The sequence below is a fragment of the Tenrec ecaudatus genome, chromosome 17 (genome assembly GCF_050624435.1).
Source record: "Tenrec ecaudatus isolate mTenEca1 chromosome 17, mTenEca1.hap1, whole genome shotgun sequence".
Classification (NCBI taxonomy): Eukaryota; Metazoa; Chordata; class Mammalia; order Afrosoricida; family Tenrecidae; genus Tenrec; species Tenrec ecaudatus.
In genome coordinates this window covers 535,410-560,482 of record NC_134546.1, presented here as the reverse complement: position 1 = coordinate 560,482, position 25,073 = coordinate 535,410, and the positions used below count along the sequence as shown (strand labels likewise).

Below are 25,073 nucleotides of genomic sequence, written 5' to 3'. Positions count from 1 at the left end.
AACAAAAAGCGTTTTCTTGGCACTTCATCTACATATCATACAATTCAATAGTTCAGTCACATAATTTTGGACTTGTTTTCATTTTCTTCAATTTAACTTGAACTTACATTTGAGCAATTGCTGCATCCTTTCACCACACTTATTCATTCTAAATGTTTAGAAACTGGACTATATGAGGAAGACCACAACATCAGGATAAGAGGAAGATTTATTAACAACCTTGCTTGCTGAAATTAAGGAGGGCTTGAAGTCCTTGCTGATAAAGATCAAGGATTACAGCCTTCAATAATGGATTACAACTCAATGTAAAGAAAACTAAAATCCTTACAGCTGGACTAATAGGTAACATCATGGTAAATGGAGACAAGATTGAAGAGGTTAAGGACATTACCTTGCTTGGATCCACAACCAAGGCTCACGGAAGCCGCAGTCAATAAATCAAACAATGCACTGTATTGAGGACATCTTCCCCACAAGATTCCTTTAAAGTGTTGAAGACCTTAAAGTGCTGAAGAAGGAATGTCACTTTGAGGTCTAAAGTACACCTGTCCCAAGCCAGGGTATATACAACCCCCTCATATGGTTGTAAAAGCTGGACAATGAGTAAGGAAGATTGGAGAAGAACCTATGTGTTTTAATTCTGGTGCTGGTGAAGACTATTGAAATGATCATGAACTGCCAAAAGGACACACAAACCTGTCTGGAAAGAAGTATATCGAGACAGCTCCATAAACGTTGCCAGGAGACCAGTTCCCGGAGAAGGGCAACATGCTCGCTAAAGTGGAAGGGCAGCAAAGAGGAAGACCCTGAGAGATGGGTTGCCACCATGGCTTCCGCAGTGGGCTGAACCCTAAGAACAACTGTGAAGACGGGTAGGACTGGGCACTGATTCATTCTGTTGTGCACAGGGTCTCTATGAGTTGGAACCATAACAACAAGAAGAACATTAATGATTTAAGAGGTATCCGTTCAAGCACACTATTTTATACTGGAAAATATACTCAAATAAATAGTTTAAACAATTATTGAAGAATGAGATGGGAAGGGGGAGGGAAATATATCGGTTGGCTTTCTTTTTTTATAGTTTTCTTACTATTTGAGTTTTTAAATCTGTGCAAGTATTAAAAATAAAAACTAATTTATAAAGAGAAAGCAAGCATTTTCTTTTAAAAATAAATCTTGTCATTTTTGTGGCCCCTTCTTTTATGTTGCTTGTCAAAAAATGCTGACTGGGGTAACATGGATATGGCTGGTAGGTGTTGGACAGCCTTAAATTCCTACCCATGAGAAATTATTGATCAGGTATTCTGATTTGGGATCCAAAGAAAGGTGAATATGTGTGTATAATTCTCAGTAATGTCACAGATTAGACACTGAAATGGGAGAAGGCGGAACGTCTCAGGAATGTGCCCTAAAAGTCACAGAAACAGATTAAAAGCAAAACAAAACCAGCCAGGCCCCCCAAAGTAAAGAATAACACAAAAAGACACAAGAATTTAAATACCCCATGCCCAATTGGTGTTGGCACAAATAGTTCTGTATATGCAAATTTCCCCAGAAATACTCACTGCAGAAATTATAGACTGGAGTCATCAAGAAAACACTGCTGTTATTATTGTTTCTGTTCATACCTGCCATCAAGTTGGCCCCCAACTCATGAACAACAGGATGAAACTGTCTGGTCCTGCGCCGTCCACATCGTTCTTATGACCAAACCTGTTATGAACAGGACTTTCAGAAGCTGTGATAGTTACAGCTGTGTGTCACTCGGCTGAACCATGATTCTCAGTGGTGGTGGTGGTGATGTAATGATATAATCACCCACACACATTTTGTAATCTGCTGTAACGTAATCACTCCCTTGACAAGATCTGCTGAGTAGACGAGTAGTTGAAAGAGTTTCCTTGAGAGTGTAGCCCGCCTCCAGTTCAGAAACGGATGACCTGGATTTGATTCCTGGTTAAGAAACTTTGAGCAGTCACTATCCATCTATTACAGAGCCTGGCCTGCTCTGGAGCCTTCTTGTGGACTCATTAACCCCTGCGGCCACATCAGTCAGGAGAAACCTCCCACCTTATACCTGACCCATGGATGTAGGATTTGTCAGCCTTTATAGGCACATGAGCCATTAAACTGAAATCTCTCTGTCTCTCTCCAACCCTCTCCTCACTGGTTTTGTTCTTGCTCTGGAAGCTTTGCTGAAACCTGTTCAGGATCACAGCGACACACAAGCTACCACTAATAGATGGGTAGTGGCTGCGCTTGAGGTACCTTGACTAGGAATCAAACTGAGGTCTCCCACATGAAAGGCAAGAATGCTACCACCGAACCACCAATGTCACCCAAGGAAAAGTTAACCTCTGAAAATAGTTTCAAGTTTGAAAAAATAAGTAAAGGAGTATAACATACATTATAAGAAATACTACCTTTTTAAAAACTCTCTAAGCAAAAAAAAAAAAATTCTTCTGCAACATTCCTAATTGGCTCCTTGGGTAACAAAATCAAGCTTTACAAGCCTCAACAAGTTTAAGAATGGAAACTAGTGCCAAAAATAAAGCTCTGCCTAGCTCACCTTACCAACATTTCACCTTCATTGCCCATTTCTATACCATTTTTATACTATTTAAAGGAATAAAAATTTTACCATCTTCAGCTATACAGAATAATGAGCATATTCAAAATGTTATTTCCAATAATTCTAGACACAAACTGCAATGGATGCATTATCTGTGGTCATATACTCTCCACAGTGTTGCCATTTCTAGTCACCGTCAAGTTTTCTCTGACTCACAGCCACTTTACCTCGACCACAATGGGATGCTGGCCCGCTCGGTGCCGTCCTCACCATCACCGCGACTCAAGCCCCTGCGGCAGCAATCGTGTCACTCCAGCTCATGGAAGATCCTCCGGTCTTTGCTGACCTTCTGCTTTACTAAACACATCTGTTTCTGATGACAATTCCAAACTAAGTAAGAAGACTCATCATCTTCAGTCCCAAAGAACATTCTGGTAGTATTTCATCCAACGTTGATTTAAAGTCTTTTGTAGTACTAGTGTCTTATGATCCATTTTATATCTTCTCAAGAGATTTTATATTCATTTTCACAGCTTTTCATTTCATTACATCCTTTGAGTTCTTGGCTTACTTAAAAATAGCTTTTTCTCTATATATAATATATATACATAATATAATATATAGACTGTTATTTTTTACCAAATATTTTATCAATTTTTGAAGAAGTCAAAATTGATCTTACTATACCTGTATAAATAGTGCATGATTCATGTATCTAAAATAATACTAGTAATGCTTCCCTTGGCAATATCAAATTACTTTATATGGTTCCTGCTATAGTTTATTGTGCCAGCCTGGCCGAAAAACACAAGTAGGATTAACTGAAGGGCAGAGGGATAAATGGCTCGGTGAGCCTCACCTTGGTTGTTCTGTGCCTCAATTTAAAGGGGTACACTACCTGTGGGATGCCTAGCCTGGGGACTGTGTTGCTGTAAGTTGAGGTCCCTTTAAGCCCGCACGATTGGAATGTTCATCTCTGGAGCTGGGGACTGACAGTTGATGACAGTTGGGGACCTGCCTTGCTGTTTGCTGCCTGGGTATAAATAGCCCAGCTCTCTCTACAGAACAGAAGGGGACTGGCAACTGGCAGCTCTCAAAACTTGAAGGACTGCTAGTGTCTCACTGCTTTATAATTTAACTGTTAATTTATTGTATTATCTATCTGTATATTATTTAACAATTTATTTCTTGAATTATATATCTATCTTTATAAATATATTTATATATAATTACTAGCAATCTGGTTTGTCTCTCTAGAGAACCCTGTCCAATACAGTTCCTAATTCACCATTCTTATTTATTTGCTTGTTTGTTTGTTTGTTGGTCATTCTGATGTAGCAAATTTGGCACAGTGGTTTTGTCCAGATATGCTTTAAAAAAGCCAACAGACAGAGTGGGCGACTGTGACGAGTTAGTTTAGAGAAATCTACATTAAAATAAACATTTCTATTATGAAATATCGTTGAAGACTTGGAGTGAGAAAAATGGATGGAGTGAAGGTGTGGGAAGTCAGGAAACCCAGAGGTAGCTTGAATATTTGTTTTTCATATTTTGTGGTGACTTTTTAAAGCTGACTTGTTAATTAGAGCTTATCAAAATATTTCAGAGTCAAAATTTGCATCTGTATAGACGGACAAAAGAGCACTAGGACATTAGCTCCAATTCTCTTCAGGTAGGTAGTCTCTACCAAGTCTCCAATTTTGTCCTCACTGGACTATTCTTTACGACGGTCTGGTGTTCTAAAGGAAATCAGGCACGTCATGAACTTCCACCCAAACACTTCAGCAGACATCTGTGAAAAATGAAGGCACTTCCCTATAGCACACATAACAAATGCAACACCAATTTCACCAATGTTCCTTAACATTTAGGTTATATTCAAATGTCCTCAAATTGCATCCCAAAACGTCACTTACAATAGATATGAGGGAAAAGTGACATAAAAAGTATTAACAACAGTTAAATCCAGGTGATGGATCTGTGAGGGTATCCTTTATGCTAGCTCCTCACTTTTCTACTGGAAAAGTTTTATGTTATCCCAAAGGACTGCGTCATTCCCTCTGTGCAGTTAGGTTCATGCACATAGAAGAGGGGAAGTTTCCAGAGCATGCTGCTGGGTCCCATCCTGTTCAACTCTGGCATCTATTATTTCAACAGTGATACCGAAAAAGGATGTGTGCCCAATCTGTCATCTATCTGATAGATTGAGAGGAAAAATGAACGTATTAGACAGCAGAACCAAGATCCAAAAGTGCATGACAAACTGAACGTCTTAGGGACTGACCGGTAAAGAAAGGGGTATTGATGCACTGGGTATATTGTTTCACAAGGACAGAGGCGGAAGATCATGGAGTGGCAGATGCAATAATGAGGCAGGATCCTAAGGATTAACATCTAGCTTTTGTGATGGTTGAATCAAATGGAATTGTCAGAAGCAGAATAAAATAGAAGGGTCACTTCCCTTCCTATCATCTTGGGCTGTGCTGAGCTTGGTGAGAGAACATTTACCACAAACAAATGGGGTGGTGAATGTGAACAAAGGAAGTGGGTGAATGGAAGGTAGCCACAAACACAACATGGCTATGGAATCTCAATCAGTGTGTTTCCTTTGGATGGAAAACTTCACTATGAGTAGCAGGGCAGCTAATCACCTTGCTTGTGAAAGACTGTCTTAGTGCGTGGTTTTAAAAGACAGGAACTTATTTTTCTCACAGCTTAGGAAGCTAGAAGTTCCAATTCAGCACCTGATTCTAAGAGGAGGTTCTTTCATGTTTACTTCAACTTCAAGTAGGCAGGAATCATTGGTGTTCTAGACTTACTGCTACATCTGACTCTGGTCGCGACCATTTTACCCGTGTCTGCCGAATCATCTTTTGATAGCTCACAGGGATTAGGACTAAGACACACCCTAGACTGATATGGCCTCACTAGCACAACAAAGAAAGCCTCATTTTCTAACAGGATTACATCCACAGGCCCTGGGATCAGAATTCAAACACACACTTTACAGGAACACAATCCAATCCATATCAGAGTGAATGTTATTCAGGCATCTAGTTCCGACATCTGCTCTGGCCTGTAGTCAAAGATAACATAATCTCGGACAAATTCCACAGGAGCAGAGAAGTCCATAAAACTGGAGATGGGGGCCATCATTTGGACAATATGAAATGGCACAGCCTAAAAGTGGGCGTCGCTGTGGCACCTGGTATTGGGCAAAGAAGTAGGAGGTGCTCAGTTTCTAAGGAAGACAATGTTTTTTCACAAGACCCTTCTGTGTTGATCTTCCTGGCCTAGCTTCATCTCATGTACATATTCTGTTTGCCCATCCCGCTTTCCTCACATTCTGGAAGGAAACAACTGGATTATTCATTCTAGTAACCACTCTGCCCGATACTTCACAGATTCTTGTGGAATGAAGGGATAACCCAAGGCACCAGCTGTATCGCAGACATTACGCAGCCTCTCACAACACCATGGCCCACTGGAGTATGCACACCTTGTTCATCTGGGCTGACCAATCACAAATATGGTGTCTAATACCATTGAGCTTACACACAAGGAAGAAGGTACTACTGGACCAATGGATCCACTTTCAATTTTGTTAGATAATTAATAGTTCATTAAAATGAGCTATAAGGCTGTGGACCTCCAGAATAAAGGGCTGCATGAATGCGTTTGGTATAGTGAGGTACTAAGGTTTCTGCAATAAACCACAGGCCAAGTGGCTATGACTTAATGTCCTTTATGGGTTTGGAGGATTTGGGGCAAGCAGTCTGCTGTGACATGGCCAGTTCTTGTTGATAAAGAGCTACCTGGAATCCCTGCCAGGAAAGTCCTTCAAAGTGTCCAAGGGCGCCGGCTTTGCATGGGGTGGGAGTACACAGGGAAAGCCTTGGGGGCTAGCTTAGAGCTCCCTCCTGATCGCAGGCCTGCTCTCGAGCAGAGACTGGACACAGCTCTGTGAAACCCCTCATTGTGGATGGGCAGGGTGGCACCAGGTATCACCTTTCAGTGTAGTTTCCTTCTGCTTCAAATCCTAGATGAATTTGCTCTTAAGTGCACTAGGTGTGTGGGGATGCGCAGTACTATCTGATTTCTCAGGTCCCTTCTGATTGTCCTGAAAATACTAGCAATTGGAATTCAGACTTTAAGATTTGTCACCAGCAGATCTCAAAACATATTTCCAATTATAAGAAATAAGTCAGAAGACCCCAAACGAAAGCCAGCCCACTACCACTGAGTCAATTTCAGCTCAAAGTGACCCTGATAGGGTTTTGAGGTTATATATACCTTCATGGGAGGGGGTCGCTCATCTTTGGTGATCCCAAACTTTCCCAACAGTGCTGCGAAGGCTTGAATGGAAGTTACAAAACCAAAAAGGTAAAAGGTGAGTGAAATAATATCTAAAATCCAACCAGGAGAAAGGAAGAAACATTTGATCCATCCAGTCTATCCAGTGTCTCCAAGGTGGTGATGGACGTGAAGTGGTCTGCCACAAGGGGACAGCCCTAATTTTCATTTAAATGGCTAATGTGTCTTAATGTCCTTTGATCCATTTCAATGTTCATTATATACCCGCTGCCCAAGCTCCTATGATCTCTTCCACAGCCATCACTCATCCCTACTCCGAAGGCCCCGGCAGCACTGCTCCCCCAACAAATGCTTCTGCCTCCAGCCTTTGTCATTTCAGTTCCTGCAGCACATGCCATTAAGACTTCTTCCTGAATCATCATTAGAAGTCCTGGTGGCACAATGGGTTCAGCATTGAGCTGCTAACTGCAAGGTCAACAGTTCAAACCCACTAGCTGCTTCATAAGAGAAAGATGAGGCTGTCTGCTCCCATAAAGATTCACAGTCCAGAAACCCTGGATAGGATCGATATGAGTTGGAATTGACTTGATGGGAGTGGGTGTTTGAAATTATTTTGTCTGAAAACACCAAACTTGAGGATTTTCTCTATGATGCCATCACACTGTGAATGAGTTTCTCAATTAAAAAAAAAAAACAACAAAACAATCCTCACTGCACACCCTGATGATTATAATATGGGCGCCCAGACACAAAATCTAGCAAACAATGTCCTCTTGTTGCATTTTCTAAGGGTGAATCACTTCAAACAAGACAAGAGAGTATTATATTCCAAAAATTCTCTCTTCCCACTGTGATTGAAAAGGAAAATCTCATTGACTTTAGGCATGCTAAATCTAGCATAGAACTTTGCCTTACATACTTTGGACATGTTGTCAGGAGAGACCAGTCCCTGAAAAAGAACGTCATGCTTGGTAAAGTGGAGAGCATTGTAAAAGACTAAGGTCCTTGATGAGATGGATGGACACAGTGGCTGTAACAATGGCCTCAGGCACAGGAACAATTGTGAAGACGGCACAGGACCAGGCAGCGTTTGGTTTTGTTGTGCACAGGGTCACTATGGGTCACACCTGACTCAATGGCATGTAACAACAACAACAGTCCTGTCACAGTAATCTGTACCAGTGGTTCAACAGAAAGTACCCGGCCTGCTTCCCAGAAAGTCAGATTCGGTAGACCTGGGGTGGGGCCCGAGAATCTGCAGTTCTAACAAACTCCCAGGTCATGCTGCTGTTGCTAGTCCAGGGACCACATTTAGAATTCCTGGCTTAAGACAACTAAAACTAACAAGCCATAGACATGGGGGATACCCCTCCCCGCCAAGTAAAGTGGGGCTATTTCATGTATGTCACAGTAAAGTGGTCATTAAAACTCCTCTGTACACAGAGTAATAAACACAGCAGAAGGAGTGACCGCGGCAGCAGCTGGATTGTGCACAGGTGCCTTTTCTACTGAAACTATTCATAAAAGCCCATTTTATAGGAATTCTACTTCATCACTGAGTCTCATTAGAAATAGTAAACACAGGGAACATCCTACTAAGTAAAGACTGTAAAATAAAATAAAGGTAAAAGATGATGTGAAAATGACTCTCTGAAGCCTGGATTTGGAATCTTTGCCTCAACAATGAAATAAAGATATGAGTTTTCATCAACATGGTTCTAAAGCAAGAAAAAAATGGAGAACTGAGAAATGTTGAGACCATTCATTATAACTTTTTAGAAATCCTAAAATAATTCCTTTTTAAAAACAAAGACAATGAAAATTATAAACAAAAATGTCTATAAACAGTGTCTATAAAAACCAAAGTGCTCCATCTAGTGTTGGAAAAAAGGAGGCTCTAAAGTAACAAAGCATGATTTATCCCACCGTATCTGTCTACCTTTCATTGATGCAACTAAACACTACAAATTCTCTCAATATGCATAAATCTGCAAAGTGTGAAAAGCAGGATTGGGTGTAAATAGATTTTTAAAAATATAATCCTGTCTATAATCCATTTTTCTTCTAAATTTGGCAGTTATATTTACCACTGTAAATTATTCAGAAGCCATTATTACAATATTCACTGTCATTGAGTCACTGCCGACTCATAGGAACCCTACAGGAAAGGGTAGAAGAGGCCCATGGGTTTTACGGGAACAGACAGTCTCATCTTTCTCCCAAGGAGCCCACTAGTGGTTTCAAACTGCTGACCTTGAAGTCATCAGCCCAACCTAGAACCACAAGTCACCAGGCCTCCAATTATTAAAATGTTAAGATAGTGTTTGCAGCCTCATAGAGAAGGCAGCTTATAAGGTTGATTCAAGAGAGCCAGCTGTGATCTTAACTTGGTCTATGACCTTGACGTTTCTCTTCCTAGGCTTTCTCAACAATAGAAGCTAAACAGGATCTGATGAATTCTAAGTTTTTGCTCAGCTGTGGGGCTCAATCTAGTTACCTTGTTAAAGCCCCCAGGTGAGTCTAACATGCAGCCCTGAGAATCACCAGATGGGAAGATTTCCAAGCCCCCCCCACCCCACTTCTAATCCCAAAGAGTCGATTGTTCTAGTTCATGGGTTCTCAGAGATTGTGTGTGCATCAGTCAGTCATTCGGAAGGCCTGTTAACATACAGGTTTTCTGGAACCCGCCACCAGGGGTTCTGACTTTGTAGGTTACTGACAGGGGTAGAGGGTGTAGATCTTTCATTTCTAACAAGTTGCTACATGATGTTGATCCTACTCACACTTTGAGAATGACTGTTCCAGATGATAATTTTTCATTTTTACTTTCTAATATCTCTAAATTATTCTTACTCTACCAAAGCATAAATTTAATATCCCCGTTTCTACTATCTCTCCTTCGAGGAACTCTTAGTCCACACTTAATAGAGTTTATATCCTGCCCCACTTTGAGAAACAAAATCCCTCACTGACCCATAGCCCTACAGGGGACAACACTGGAGACACAGTGTGGGAACTGTGCCCAATCTGACCCCACCACACCGAGGCAAAACACTAAGGGCGTGCAACAGAACAGCAGGGGGAGCAAAGCAAGGAAGTCCAGAGGGAGTACCAAAACAGACTTTGGGGCCGGGGCCAGGGCATGGCACCCCATCATACTTGACCGGAAAACACTCCTAAAGATCAACAAACAGACCTTGAACTATTTACAGGCTTTTCTTTCTTTTGTCAGTTTTTTTGTTGTCATTTTGTTTTCTTTTGTCACTTTTTCTTGCTCTGTCTTGTTTTGTTTTGTGTGTGTGTGTGTGTGCATATCATTATCTGTGCAGGTCTATCTAGAAAAGATAGGCTGGATAAACAATCTGGAAGAGAAAACAACTGGACGATGGTTCCGGGGGGTCATGGGTGAGGGAGAGGTGGGGGAAAGGAAGTGGTGTTAACCAACCCAGGGGCAAGGGAATAACATGTGATCCAAAATCAGTGGCAAGGAGGGTGGAAGAGGCAGGGTAGGGATTGATCAAGGTCAATGTAACTGAGAGGAATTACTAAAACCCAAATGAAGGCTGAGCATGATAGTGGGACAAGAGGAAAGTCAAAGGAAACAGAGGAAAGAGCTAGAAGACAAAGGGCATTTATAGAATCCTATATACAGGCATGTACATATGTAAATACATTTACATATGATGATGGGAAAATAGATCTATGTGCATACATTTATAGGTTTAATATTAAGGTAGCAGATGGACATTGGACCTCCACTCAGGTACTCCCTCAATGAAAGAACACGTTGTTCTATTTAACTGGCATTCCATGATGCTCACCTTCCTGACACCATTGCTGAAGACAAATGGGGACATAAGCAAATGTGGTGAAGAAAGCTGATGGTGCCTGGTTATCAAGCGATATAGCATCTTGGGTCTTAAAGGCTTGAAAGTAAACAAGCGGCCATCTAGCTCACAAGTAACAAAACCCACACTGAAGAAGCACACCAGCCTGTGTGATCACAAGCTATCGAAGGGATCAGGTACCAGGCATCAAAGAACAAAAAAATCATATCATTGAGAATGAGGGGGAGTGCAGATTGGAACCCAAAACCCATCTGTAAGCAACTGGACATCCCCTTACAGAGGGGTCACGGGGAGGAGACGAGCCAGTCAGGGTGCAGTGTAGCAATGATGAAACACACAACTTTTCTCTAGTTCTTTAATGCTTCCCCCCCCCCACCTGCTTTCTCACCCCCCCCACCCTCCCCACTATCATGATCCCAATTCTACCTTACAAATCCAGATAGACCAGAGGATGCACACTGGTACAGATAGGACCTGGAAACACAGGGAATCCAGAACAGATGAACCCCTCAGGGCCAGTGGTCAGAGTGGTGGTATCAGGAGGATGGAGGTAAGGTGGGGTAGAAAGGGGGAACCAATCACAAGGATCTCCATATAACCCCATCCCTGGGGAATGGACAACCAAAACGTGGGTGAAGGGAGATGTCAGACAGTGTAAAACATGACAAAATAATAATTTATCCTCGACACAAGGGTTTGTAAAATAAGAAGAGAAAAGAAGAAAAAAAATAATAAAATAATAATAATTTATAAATTATCAAGGGTTCGTGAGGGAGGGGATGTGCGGAGGGAGTGGAAAAACTGATGAGCTGATACCAAGGGCTCAAGTAGAAAGAAAATGTTTTGAGAATAATGATGGCAACAAGTGTACAAATGTGCTTGACACCATGGATGTATGTATAAATTGTGAAAAGGTTGTACGAGCTCCCAATAAAAGGATTTTTTTTAAAAGGTATCTGCAATGAAGACATCATTGGTCTTGAAAAACTCTATCATGTAACCTTCTGGTTTCATTTCTATTACCAAGGCCTTATTTTCCAACTATTGATCCATCCTCTTTGTTTCCAACTTTCACATTACAATAGCCAGAAATTAGCAATCCAGCTTGATTGCTTGTTTGACTAATTTCAGACTAGGAAAGTTGGTAGAGTTCTTCAATTTCTTCAACACTAATCGTATTGGTTGGCTAGTAAATCTAAATAATAGTTGCATTAACTGTATTTCCTTGTAGGTGTGTAAATATTATCCTATAACAGAAAGCATTGTACTTCAAGATATATCTTGAAATGCTCTGAGGATGATTGTGATGTTGTTCTTGAATTTATCATCCACAGTATAATAAACCATATGAATGTCTAACTCAAAATGATCCAAACCAGAACATTTCGGCTCACTGAGGTCCAGGAAATCTATCTTATGTGTTCCATTTCATTGTTGACAACTTCCAATTTTCCTAGATTCGCACAATGTATATTCCCCATTCTGATTACTAATGGCTATTAGCAGCCATTTCTTCTCATTTTGACTTGTGCACCAACAGCAAAGAAAGTTTCCAAAACCTTATTCCACTCATCACTACGGTTTACTCTACTGAGGAGGCGACTCTTCCCCAGTTGAGAGTCTCATTTACCAGCACTGTTCTTGATGATGTTCCTCTGCTATTCTGAAGGTGTTCAGTAGCTAATCCATCCGGAGTGAATAACCTAGTACTACTCTTTCTTCCCACTCTGTTTTCAGTCTGGAAGCTCTGCGTCATGGCTGATCTTGCCAGTCTTTGAAATACCAGTGGCACAGCTTCCAGCACCAACAGCAACATACATGGAAGCCACCACAGTGCGACAAACTGACAAACAAGCGGTGGGAAAGGTTAGCTAGCACTGTGACATGCATCTCTTTTATTAAGCATTATCATCTTACTAAATGAACATGCTTAAAATGTGAGCTTTAAACAAAGATCATGCATTTAAGTTGTTTTACTAAAGATGTGTTGTTTTTTTTCAAAAGAAAGGGTTTGAGTTTTCAAACCTGGTAGGTATATTGTTAGAATTATAACTCTACTGTAGATATTTTTCATGTTTCTAATTTCCCATTAATCTACATCCATTAGATTAAGCTAAATTTTCTCCAAAATTACAGCTCCTCAATGAATTTTTGTTCTCATGAAATATGTCCAAGTATTCTATTATATTTCATAGAAAATCCAGTGAAACCTTTCTTAACAATCATATCTTTCTATCTATATTAGAAGAATCATGGTTATTAAGGTACAAAATTTTTAGCAATGTTTCTGAAGTCTCAGATGAAACCTTGGAAGAAACTAGCAGCTTGGATTACATAGAAATTCAGGCCAGAAAAAAATTATTTTTAATATATTAAGTATTTTTGAATTTGACACTGCTTAAGTGTGTACAAAATCCACTACTCTATTCTAATTCTCTGCTATAATAGCTCGGAATTCAAAACAACGGCATCTGATAAAGCAAATGTTGTTTATTAAAATTTCACATTTAAGCCAAATGCTAGGGATCTATACAAGAGATGAGTACAATTATATTGGTGAATGCATCTATTCTAATACTTTTACACTATGCATAGACTTTAAGTGCGTCTACGTCATTGGCACTTAGAAAAGCGTCTCATTTGGACAAGATCTTAGAACGCACCTAGAGTATCCTACAATCTTCTACAACACCCCAGACTCTGATCCCTGCACCAAGGATCAGCAAACTTTTCTGTAAATGAGCAGATAGTAAATACTTTAGCATCTGTGGGTCATCTGGTCCCTGTCGCAGCTACTTAACTCTACCACTGTAATACAGAAGCCATCATAGACAACTCATAAACAAATCAGTGTGACTGACTTATTTACCAGCCAGCCAGTGGGCCAGATTTGGCTCCCACCATAGTTTGTTCGCCCCCTACTCTAGACTCTTCCTAGCTATGAACAATGTCTGATGTCAAGGATCAACCCATTTTGCCATTAGACACATTGGCTGTCTTCCCAGGCAAACGTCATCCGCAGCGTGAGCTGAAACAAACAAGGTCTGCCCGCTGCTACAACCTGAACTGTCACGACAGAAAACATCTCGTTTCCCATCTGTCAGTCCTTCATAGCGTGGTCTTGATTACAGTGAGTATTTTTTCTTCCAGTCTGAATATCCTCTGCACTTTCAAGCCTTACTTATAACAGGGCACAATTGATATATGTGTGTGCATGCATGTACTCAAGTCAGATAATAATTCTTTGAAACACAGAGTACAGATGCATGACAGATGGTGGGGTTTTTTTAAGCATAGCAATCAAAGTGCAATTTTAATTTCAGAATTGGCTCACTACTACTAAATACTGACAAATTATTTTAGTTTCCAGGTTTAAGGTTTTTTTTGTTTTTTAACAAAATTACCATTGAGTCTTTTTTTTTAACTATTGAGTCTTTAAGAAAGTATTTTTTATGTTGCTACTGTGGAAGGACTATGTCCAGTGCCATAACTCTGTATATTAATTTTAAATGATTAACCAGAAACAACACATTTTTCTTTAATTTTGAAAAAGAGAGTAGAGTGTAGTTTAATAAAACCATAGATTCAAATGATCCTGAACACCAAAAAATGGTGGCAGTAATAGCTCTAAAATTGGGATCATAAAGCACAATTTACAAAAGAAAGTCATAAATCATTCTTTCTGAGAAAAGGAAACACCGAAGGCAAACCAAGCAGGCGGCATGCGCAGACTGTGTGCCCCAGGCCTGGGGGTTGCGCCGCAGAGCAGGGCTGCTGCCGGGCTGTCAAGTGACTTCTACATGAGGCTCCTGCCTATTCCACGGGGCCACAGCTTGGGAAGAGACCACACCTGGGTTCTTAAAGACACAACTTTTATTTCCACCCTTTCATATAATAGCATTCTTTTCAAAAAGAATGAGTAGAAAAGGTTTTCTTTTAATAACAAAGAAAATAGGGTACTATTTCTATATCTACAAATGTACATTAAGTCCAATTTTATGATCTATTCATGTACACTTCTTGCTGTGATTTAATTTTCTGATAGCTTAGCACCTCAAATAGTATATTGCATCTATCTGATGCTAGAAGGATAAATTCATTCTTTAAAATGTAAACAATTTAATTTGTAGTGGCACATCATAATTTTATAATTTTTGTTTAGCTTACTTTATATTTTCTGGAGTTCTATCTTCATCTGACTTGCTTCTCCCCGATAGCGCCATCTGTGCTCAGGGCTTCAAACACTGTGTGCCCACTGATGGCAGCAACCAGATTCATTTCTCCAGCCTGTTTTGCTGTAGAGATGGCCCATGTCTCTAAGAGCTCCTGGCATGTCCGCCTAGACAGTTCAGCCACCACTGAACGATGCAGCACCATGGACGATGGGATCCTACCCAACCCACTGTCATCAAGTCAATGCCAACTCACAGCCGCCCAACAGGACCGAGCAGAAGTGCCTCACAGGCTTCCCAAGGCTGTTGATCTGAACAGATGCAGAATTAATTCCACAGTTTTTCTCCCATGAAGCACCTGGTGAATTTGAACCACTGACCTTACAGTTAACAGTCAAATGCATTAACCCCTGTTCCAATAGGGTCCCTATCTATATAAGGACTCAAAAGCTCACTGCCATCCAATCAGTGTTGACCCATAGGGATCCCATACGGGGTTTCCAGGACTGTAAATCTTTATGGAAGCAGACGGCCTCAGGTTTCTCCCTTGGGCCGGCTGGCCTTTCAGTTAGCAGTCCAACGCCTGGCCCAACGCATCACTAGTATTATATGCTAACGGCTTGAAGTAGATTTTTTTTCAGTCTTCACAGGGAAGTTAAACATAGCATATGTATCTCCTTTTACCCAGAACTGCTGAAAATGGCAACACCGAAAGATGAAATATGCTATTAAAAAAAACAACAGCAAGATTCACAGGGGCCCTGTAGAGGGTTTCCAAATTGCAAATCTTTACCAGAGCCAACAACCCTTCTTTCTCTCGAAGAGCAGCTGTCGATTTCAACCACCAACCTTGCAGTTAGCAAGCCAACAGCACCCCTGGGCTTTGTTCATTGAGTTCCATTGGCATTGTGGTTACATGATGGGCTGCTAACTGCAAGGTCCACAGTTTGAAACCACCAGCCACTTCCATGGGAGAAAGACGGGGCTTTCTACCGCTGTAAAGAGTTACCACGGGGCTTTCTATAGTTGTAAAGTTACAATCTTGGCAAGTGACAAGGGCAGTTATGCCCTGCCTTTCATGGTCGTTATGAATCAGCACTGACTCCACACAGTGCCTTTTTTGAGTACTCATCCCAAGTAGCTTCACTGGGACTAGTGTGGCCTAAACAGCTGGCCCCAAAACTACCCCTAGTGGGCAAGGCAGCAAGGCCTCACTTCATCCAGCCCCAGGCACCGTAACCATCCCTCAGATCTGGAACGGAATTTACTCCCAAACAATGGGGAATAGTAACACTAGGAAGCTATTGCACACCTTAGGAAAAAGCAACCATTTGAGATTGAAAGGGCAGCACTTATCCCAGGACAAAGTTCAGAAAAGAAGGCGGAATGGGATAGGACATTGCAGAGATGTGGAATAAGAGATATTTGCCACATGGTGGGAATTGCAATCAATAATATGAAACAAAACCTGTATGAATTATTGAACGGAAAAGGGATCCACCGTGTTAACCTTCACCCAATTGACAAAAGAAGGTTTTAAAATGAAATTAAAAAGAAATATTTGTGTGGCTATTACGGAATAGGTTTTAAAATCACAAATATAAATCCAATCAAATGGATACAATTATCTTAAAGTTTCAGAGAAGTGTTTAAGAAAGAAAAGAACGGGGAGAAAAAACATACTATCAAGCTACTGCAATTAAGAAAAAAATGGAGTACTGATATAGGATTAGACAAATAGTACAACCAGTGAAAGAGAACCAGAGATACAGAAATAATTCCTATTTATATGAGATGCTATCATATGGCAAAAATGTATTTTGATTCAATGGGGAGAAAGGCAATTTTGTAATAAATTGTACTAGCACAGCTGGCTATCCATCTGGTAGAAACCAGTCACCCCCATATCTCATACTATAAAAAAAACAAGCCCCAGATGGAACAAATGCTTCAATGTACTAAATAAGGTACCAAGTAGTTAGAAGAAAACTAAGAAACAACACATCTGTTTCTTAATGAGAAAAAAAGGAGATTGCCATATCGGTGTTTATAAAAATTTAAAATAATTTATGTTACAACAGCTATCATAAACAAAATTAATAAGCACATGATAGATGTGGGAAAATAGTTACAAACAGATGAGATACTGGGTTAATAATCATTACTAATATTCAAAGAACTCTTAAAATTTGGCAAGAAGCCAGCAACCAATGGGAAATGGATAAAAGCTGTGAAAAAGAGATTCATGAGAACAAATACACAGAAACAGGGTACGCGCAGACAAACTAGTAATTAAAGAAACTCAAATTATAGTAAAAAAATAACATGCCACTCTACACTCGTGAAAGAAATTAAAGAGCAATAACATCAATGACTGAGAGTATATACAATGTAAATTGTTCACAGCTGTTTTGAAAAGTAGTCTAATATTTTAAACTCCAAATGCACACATACTTACCAACAAATCACACTTCCCGAAATCTATCCCCGAAAATGAAAGCACTAATAATACTGTGGTAGTTACATAATCTGTATCAATTTACGAAGGGGTGGAGTGTAACCTGCCAATCAAGTCGCAGCTTGATGACCTCCTTGGGAAGGCACAAAAACGGGGATTAAGCATCTCACTGGAGACCAGATACATGCTCTCTCCCTGCGAGACATTCCTGTTGACAAGACACATGGAGCATCGCTGATATGGCTAGAGTCCTGGAGCTGGAGGAGCCACGTGGAGATCCCTGCCAGCTTGAGATGCTTACATGGCCTTTGGATCCACAAGACTGTCCACCTATTGGCCTGTGATCTTCCTGCATTCGACATCATTACGTGTGTTGTGTAAGTCTGAAGAGGAATTTATAGATTGGTATCGGACATATGGGCTAATATCAGACTTATGTACTTGTTCTGGAATGGGCTGGGGTGTGTTCTTAATGTAGAGTTGCTGATATAAAGTTCTCTCTTACACGAGTGTCTATGAATTTGTTTCTCTAGTCAACCCAGACTAACACAAATATATATATATATTTGCAGCACTGATCTTAAAGGGAGAAACTATCAAGAAACAAGAAACAAATGTGTTCCCAAGAAGGTAATAAAGGTACTTGCGCACTGTGGACTAGTGGGGTGCCTTTAAAGGAGTGGATTAGAGCAACGCCAGTTGACTCAAAGGGGTGCCCAAGGGTGCGTTTGAATGATACAAGTGATGTTGCCAAGGCACTTAGAGGCACGAGGTTTGCTGACTCAAGGAGCCAGAGCCAAGTGCCTTCAGGCTGAGGCTGGTGGGGAAGCAGAGTGCCGCAGGCACTTAGCAGCAGCACTAAGACGCTTTGTAACATCATCCCTGCCTGGCAGAGCCAGACTGCAGGTTGAGAGGCCAAGCAACAGAAAAAGGCATGCTTGCAACCACTGCTACCAAGAGGCAGTCCTTAATGGACAAATTGTATCCTGAGCATTTGATCTTGACACATAACCTGTTAACATCCCTGATCAATCCCAGAATCATAAACATCATCCATGAGTTCTATGTGGTCATTGCAATAATCAACTATCCATCTGAAAATAGTGTTGTTCATTAACTGTGACTCACACCTTATGAAATTAAATTTTTACCTCACTTGTGAGTTGAGGTGTGTTTTTAAAGAGATAAACAAGTATGTACCTAACATAAGGAAATCAGAAAGAATACAGAGTTGTTAGGATGTCCACAAATGAAAAAATAAACATGTTATGGAAAAACAAACATGTTACAGAAGAACATGTATGATGTACTGTATTTCAATTTTAAAAAGCTGCAGTTATAGGAATATGCATCAATATTTTAAGTGCAAGAGAAAGCTGTGGAAAGTAGTCACAGAGTCATTTGTACAGGTTACACAGAGCAGGGAGTAGAGGAGTAAATTACTAACTGTGCCTTTTTATCTCTCTGCATTATATGGCTTTACTAATTACAATAAGCAAAAAATACTTCTGAATATGAAAACATAGGTAATAAAAGGAATTATATAAAATTAGCACCTTCCTGGGGAAGAACGGCGGTACCGATTGCAATAATCGAAGTATAACCCGACCCTCACCCCCAGGGAGATGAACAATAGAAATGGGGGTGAAGGGAGGCAGCGCACAGAGTAAGATATGAAAGCAATAATAATTTATAGCTTAGCAAGGGTTCACAAGAGTGGGAAGGTGGAGAGGGACGGTAAAAATCCCAAGATGATATCAAGGGCTCAAGTAGAAAGAAAATGTTTTGAAAATGATGATGGCAACATATGTACAAATATGCTTGATACAATGGATGTATGGATTGTTTTAAGAGCTATAAGAGCCCCCAATAAAGTGATTTATTTTTAAAAATACATAAATAAAATTAGTACCTTCCTCACAGAATCTATTGTGAAGATTACTTGAGATAATTGATTACATTTTGATAACCAATTGATAATTGATTACCTGCACATTTCTTATTACATGAGATAATCACAGTAATATTAGCATACTGCCCAAGTTATAGATGCTCAACATGTGTTCACTATTTTTTTTCACCCCCAAGGTCCCATACAATGCTTTAACAGTTCTACTGGCATATAATTAACATATCATACAATTCAATAGTTAGGTCATATTAGTAAGAGTTGTACAATTGCCACCACAATCAATTTTAGAACATATTCTTCTTTCTTATACTCGATGTTATTAGCTTCCCATTTCCCTCCAACCTTGCCTGCCATTCCCCCAAAAAACAAAACCTGAACCAAATTCACTGCCAACTCAAACTCACAGTGACTCTGTAGGACAGGTTAGGATTGCCCCTGTGAGTTCCCAAGACTGTAACTCTTTCCAACAGAAGGCTCCATCTCTTTCCTGAAGAGCAGCTCATGGTGTCAAACTGTTGACCTTGCAGCCCACAGCCACACTCATAACCTCAATAGCCCCGTTCTAGTTACTGTCTACACGCTTACCGATCCTGGATCTCATATACAGAAAACATACCAGAAACAAAGCTCACTAACAGTAACAAGATAAAGCAGAAAACCACAAACTGAAAAGAAAGTAGAAAACATTAGAAGCTGGAAGAAACTTTAAATGGGCCAAAGGGAGATGAAGCGATAGGTGCTAAGTGCCAGCCTCGCTGCCCCTGCAGCAGTCCACGTAGCCACGCCCTTTGAGTGGCAGTGAGGCTGGTCACATCCATGGGCCACGGGAGAGGGCGCCGGAGGCATCTTCCACATTATTTCCCCTTACTTTTCCGTTGGTTCGTTTTCAAACTGAAACAACTTTACAATAGGTCAAAAAGTAGATCATATTTTTTATTTTTAAAAATTTTAAGACTACAGAGAACAGTAGATATTATAGAGCTGAAAATATAAGGCCTTTAAAAATGACCTCCTGTACACAGAACACTTGTCCCCATATGACTGAGTCTGATTTCCTTTGGGTTGCAAAGACTCATATTAAGTAACCATGCACTCTTAAAATGCACTTTGATTGACAGTAAAAATGACAATAAATCCAGTTGCCATTGGGTTGGCCCTGAATTCTAGTGACTCCATGCGTATCAAAGTATTGATATTCTGTAAGTCGATCACTAAACCTTTTCCAGGATACAATGGGTGGACTCCATCCAACAGCCACTGCTGCGGCTCGCTATCAAAGATATTAACCATTCACCACCACACAGGTATTTCAAAATTCAAACTCTAATGAAGCTAATAAGATAGAGAATCAAAAGGAAAGGGGCATCTTTTTGCCTTGAGGACTTCTCTAACAGCTTTAAGAACCAACCTAAGGCACTGTGCTTCTGTCATAACCACATCTGAGGGGAAATGTGTTTCCCCATGCTGAAGGAGACAACTTATATCAGTGGTTCTCAACCTTCTGAATGCCGCCACCCTTTGATACAGTTCCTCATGTTGTGGTGACCCCCCAACCATAGAATTATTTTTGTTGCTAATTCATAACTGTCATTTTGCTACTGTTATGAACCGGAACCCTGTGAAAAGGTTGTTTGACCCCCCCCAAAGGGATCGCAACCCACAGGTTGAGAACCACTGAGTTACATGGATTGGAGCACGATGGTATCTGCTCTTCTTAAGAGCCTGCCTTAAGTGGGAAATCCATTCCAAAAGGAAGAAACGCCACTCCCAACTCAGAACTTGTGTGCCAGCTTGCCTAAAACATGTTGGCTTAATTGTAAACGAGAAACTGAACAGGGTCTGTCAAGGGGAAGTCTTAATACTCAACAAAACGCTAAAACAATTTACAAGTTGCATGTGTGTGTTGTTGGTCTTACTACTCACATGGAATTGACTTTCTCCTCTGGGCCTTGCACTTGGCCTGTCACAGTGCCTTTGCTGGTGTTCTTCACCCAGCCAACCACTCCTAGTTTCTTTGCTTCTCCTTCTGTGTACTGATTTCAGGAGGAAACAAGAGAGATGAAGCCCAACCTCAAATGTCTGAATTCATACCAGAATTGATTCTAACATTCAAAGAATGCTATTTTGATACTTCTTTTTCTACAATTTAGCCTATGCCAAAAGTTGGGTTGCTTCGGTAATCATGTTATTTACAAGAACCTCTGACTAAATGGTAACTTTTTGGTCATTAAATTATGTTACATGTAAAAAACAAGCAAGTTATGAGAAAATAAACTGATAGTAAGAACTATTTCAGAATAATGTATTTTGAGAGTCAAAAAATTCATATTCAAAAAAAATTCATATTCATTGCCCCTACAGTGGATTACATTTTTACTCTAGGTTTTAAGATTCACAGGCATTGAATGGGGAAATCCAATATAATCAATATATAATATTCATAGGCAGAAATACAGACCAACACATTTTAAAATTTGTAACAAGAATTACAGGAAATATTTTCAAAGAAAAAGTTGTGCTAACCAGAACATCATACTAAACATGTTGATTTATAGAGTGATTTTAAGATGAAAAAATTAGAATGTTTTCCATTGGTTCTGGACTTGCCTGAGAATTGTTGTGATTATCTAGGGATAAGTTTATTTATTTTCTTATTACCCTTAAAAGTTTGAGGCTTTTTTCCCCCATTTTTATCTGTTTGATTGTTTTTCTGGTTTTCAAATTCTGTTATGCTGCACAAAAATGAAAAATTAGCAATATTTTCATTTTTATTATTTTTAACTAAGATGATATTATTTTGTGGGTGTAATCTAGTAGAACTTCTGAAAACATGCTTTTCTCTTTGGAGGTTAGTGTGATCAAGTTCTCTATAACCCATGCTCCAAGCTGAAAGAAGCATTACAAGCCCAAAGCATTACAGCTAAGAGTGATATAGGAGTTAATTCTGAATATAATTCAGATGATAATTTTTAAAGGAAGCAATCTGAGCTGCAGGCATGCAGGTGGACTGTCTCAAAACACAGAGACCTAACTGGTGGGAACATGTTACAAGCCTCAGAAATTGGGAGCCTCATACCTAATCTAATAATTCCCGATCTAGATAGTAGACAAAAAAATATGCCACAGTTAGTTTTTAGGAAGGGGGCATATATTGAGAAATAAAAGCTAAATATGCAATAGGAAGTATGAAAATCTAAAACTGTGGGAACCACTTCCAAACTCTACACCAGCATTCATTGATTTGCAAGGCGAAATGCATACATACAGATGCTTGAAGGATTTCTTCCACACAAACCATGTGGAAGTCCTGAGATTTTGTACTTAAAATGTTTTTAATTTGAACCATCCTAAGAGAGATACTTTTGAAATTCAACTATCTTAATAAACTATCTTCCAAAGATAGTTTCCATAAAAGTATCAGTCATTAAATTCAAAGAAAATACACACATTGTTTTCATTTACAATCAAGAAAAGAAAGTAAACTGTCATCTAGCACTAAGTAGATGGCTCTGCTGCTAGAATTGGAAATGACGGTGAAAAAACAAAACTAAAATGAACAGTGTATTGACTTACCATTCTGAAGCAAACTCCTGTAAGAAAAATGAAAAAGAGAAATGTTAGCATGTCTATCTTTTAAATATATATATGTATATATATATATATTCTTACTTAACTGTTATCTAGCTTACTAAATATAAGGAGTCCTATTAGTACTGTGGGTTAGTATTGGACAGCTAACACCCACAATCAGGGGTTCAAATTCACCAGTCACTCCCCAGTAGAAGGATGCGCTGTTTGCTCCCCGACACCCTTTAGGGGGTCACTTTGCGTTGGAGTCAGTGCGATGACAGAGGGTTTGGGTTTTGTTTGTGTGTGTTTGTTAAATGAAGCAAATAAAATGAACAGAATTTCTACTATCTGAGTGTATTCTGAAGGTGTTTCTTGTCCTCACCCACCCAGGCCCATGTTCCTGTTCTTTAAAAATGAAAAGAAAAACCGAAGACTCTTGGGGGGAAATACCATTCTGAAAGGACACGGTAATGAAATACTGAACGAGAGAATTAATCTAAGTGCCAAATAAAACAAAACTGCTTATAATAAGGATTTTGTGGTTGTTAGGTACCATCAAGCCAGTGCTCTCTCCGAGCAACGCTGCGTACAGCCGAAGGAACCACTGCCCAGGGTTACACGTGAGCCCATCACTGCAGGCACCTTGTCAAACCACCTTGTCAAGGATCGTCCTCCTTTCACTGCTCCTTCACCTCACCAAGCGTGATGTCCTTTCCCCCAGGGACTGCTCTCTCTGATCACATGTCCAAAGTGCATATGACAAAGTCCTGCCACCTTGCTTCTAAGGTGCATCCTGGCTGTCCTTTTCCAAGACAAACCTGTTTGTTCTCTTGGCAGTCCATGGTACTCTGCATATTTTTCACCAGCACCAGAATGCAAACGCATCCACTCTCCTTCAGCCTTCTTTAGTCAATGCCCAACTTTCACAAGCATATGAGGCAATAGAAATCACCATGGCTTAGGTCAGGCACACCTTAGTTAGTCTTAAAAGTATATACTTGCTTTTCAACCCTTTAACGAGGTGTGGCACACTGTCTCAATGTAAATGTGTCATTCAGTCTCTTAGCTGCTGCACATCGCAGGTTAATAAGCCTTCCTCCAATCCTGATGCCGAGTTAATTCTTCCTCATATAATCCAGCTTCTCTGATTTGCTCAGCATACAGATTGACTTACACTTTCTTGAAATTCAACCCTGCAGTATTCCCTTGTTATGTTCATATAGCTGCCTCTTGGTCCATGTACAGGTTCTGCATAAGCCAAATGAAGTGTTCTGGAATTCCCATTCTTCCTGTTCTTCTCAAGTAGAAGGATGAGATTTTCTACTCCCATAAAGAGTTACCATCTAAGGAACCCACGGGGGCAGTTCTGTCCTTTCCTATAGGGTCACTATGAGTCAGAATAGCTTCAATAGCAGTGAATTTGGTTTTCTGGTCAATAGGTTCATGGAGAAATAATTAAAAGATAATAAAAATTTTCCACAAACTCTTTGAAGCCCCCTCAAATCTTGATTGTGGGAGTGGTTACATAACTGTGTATTTGTCAAAAACTCATTGAATACACAGTAAAAGGGGTGAATATTAACTGAATGCAAATTAAACCTCAATTTTTTTTAAATTAGGGAATAAAAAAACACTGGGAAGTCACAGGGGATAGATCAAACCACCTCCAGAGAGACCAAAAGATATTGCTTCTACAAACAAAAGTAGAAAATATAGTTGAATGTAGTTAAGAAAATATCAAAGGAATAATTGTATGTGGTTTTATAAGGAAATTTGTAGTAACAAGAGATATCAGTTGTGATGGTGCCCGGCTATCAAAAGAGATAGTGACTGGGGTCTTAAAGGCTTGAAGATAAACAAGCGGCCATCTAGCTCAGAAGCAACAAAGTCCACATGGAAGAACACACCAGCCTGTGTGATCGAGTGGTCCCAAAGGGATCAGTTACCAGGCATCAAAGAACAAAAAATCATATCATTGACTGCACACCTCCATGATAGGATCGCTGAAGACAAATGGGTGCATAAGCAAATGTGGTGAAGAAAGCTGATGGTGCCCGGTTATCAAAAGAGATAGTGTCTGGGGTCTTAAAGGCTTGAAGGTGAACAAGCGGCCATCTAGCTCAGAAGCAAATAAGCCCACATGGAAGAAGCACACCGGCCAGTGCGATCACGAGGTGCCCAAGGGACCAGGTATAAGGCATCATGCAAAAAAAAAAAAAAGATA

The 25,073-nt window shown here is 40.1% G+C and overlaps 1 protein-coding gene across 2 annotated transcripts in view; it reads right to left on the bottom strand.

Annotated features, from left to right (window-relative positions):
- ACYP2 (acylphosphatase 2) overlaps positions 1–25,073 on the bottom strand; it is a 154,646-nt gene that overhangs the window by 121,431 nt on the left and 8,142 nt on the right. For both annotated transcript variants that reach the window (XM_075535308.1, XM_075535307.1), the window contains exons 2-3: positions 22,853–22,869; positions 21,203–21,312 (exon numbers count right to left, since the gene is read on the bottom strand). In XM_075535308.1, the coding sequence (XP_075391423.1) occupies positions 21,203–21,312; positions 22,853–22,869 (127 nt within the window). The remainder of the gene's footprint in view (positions 1–21,202; positions 21,313–22,852; positions 22,870–25,073) is intronic.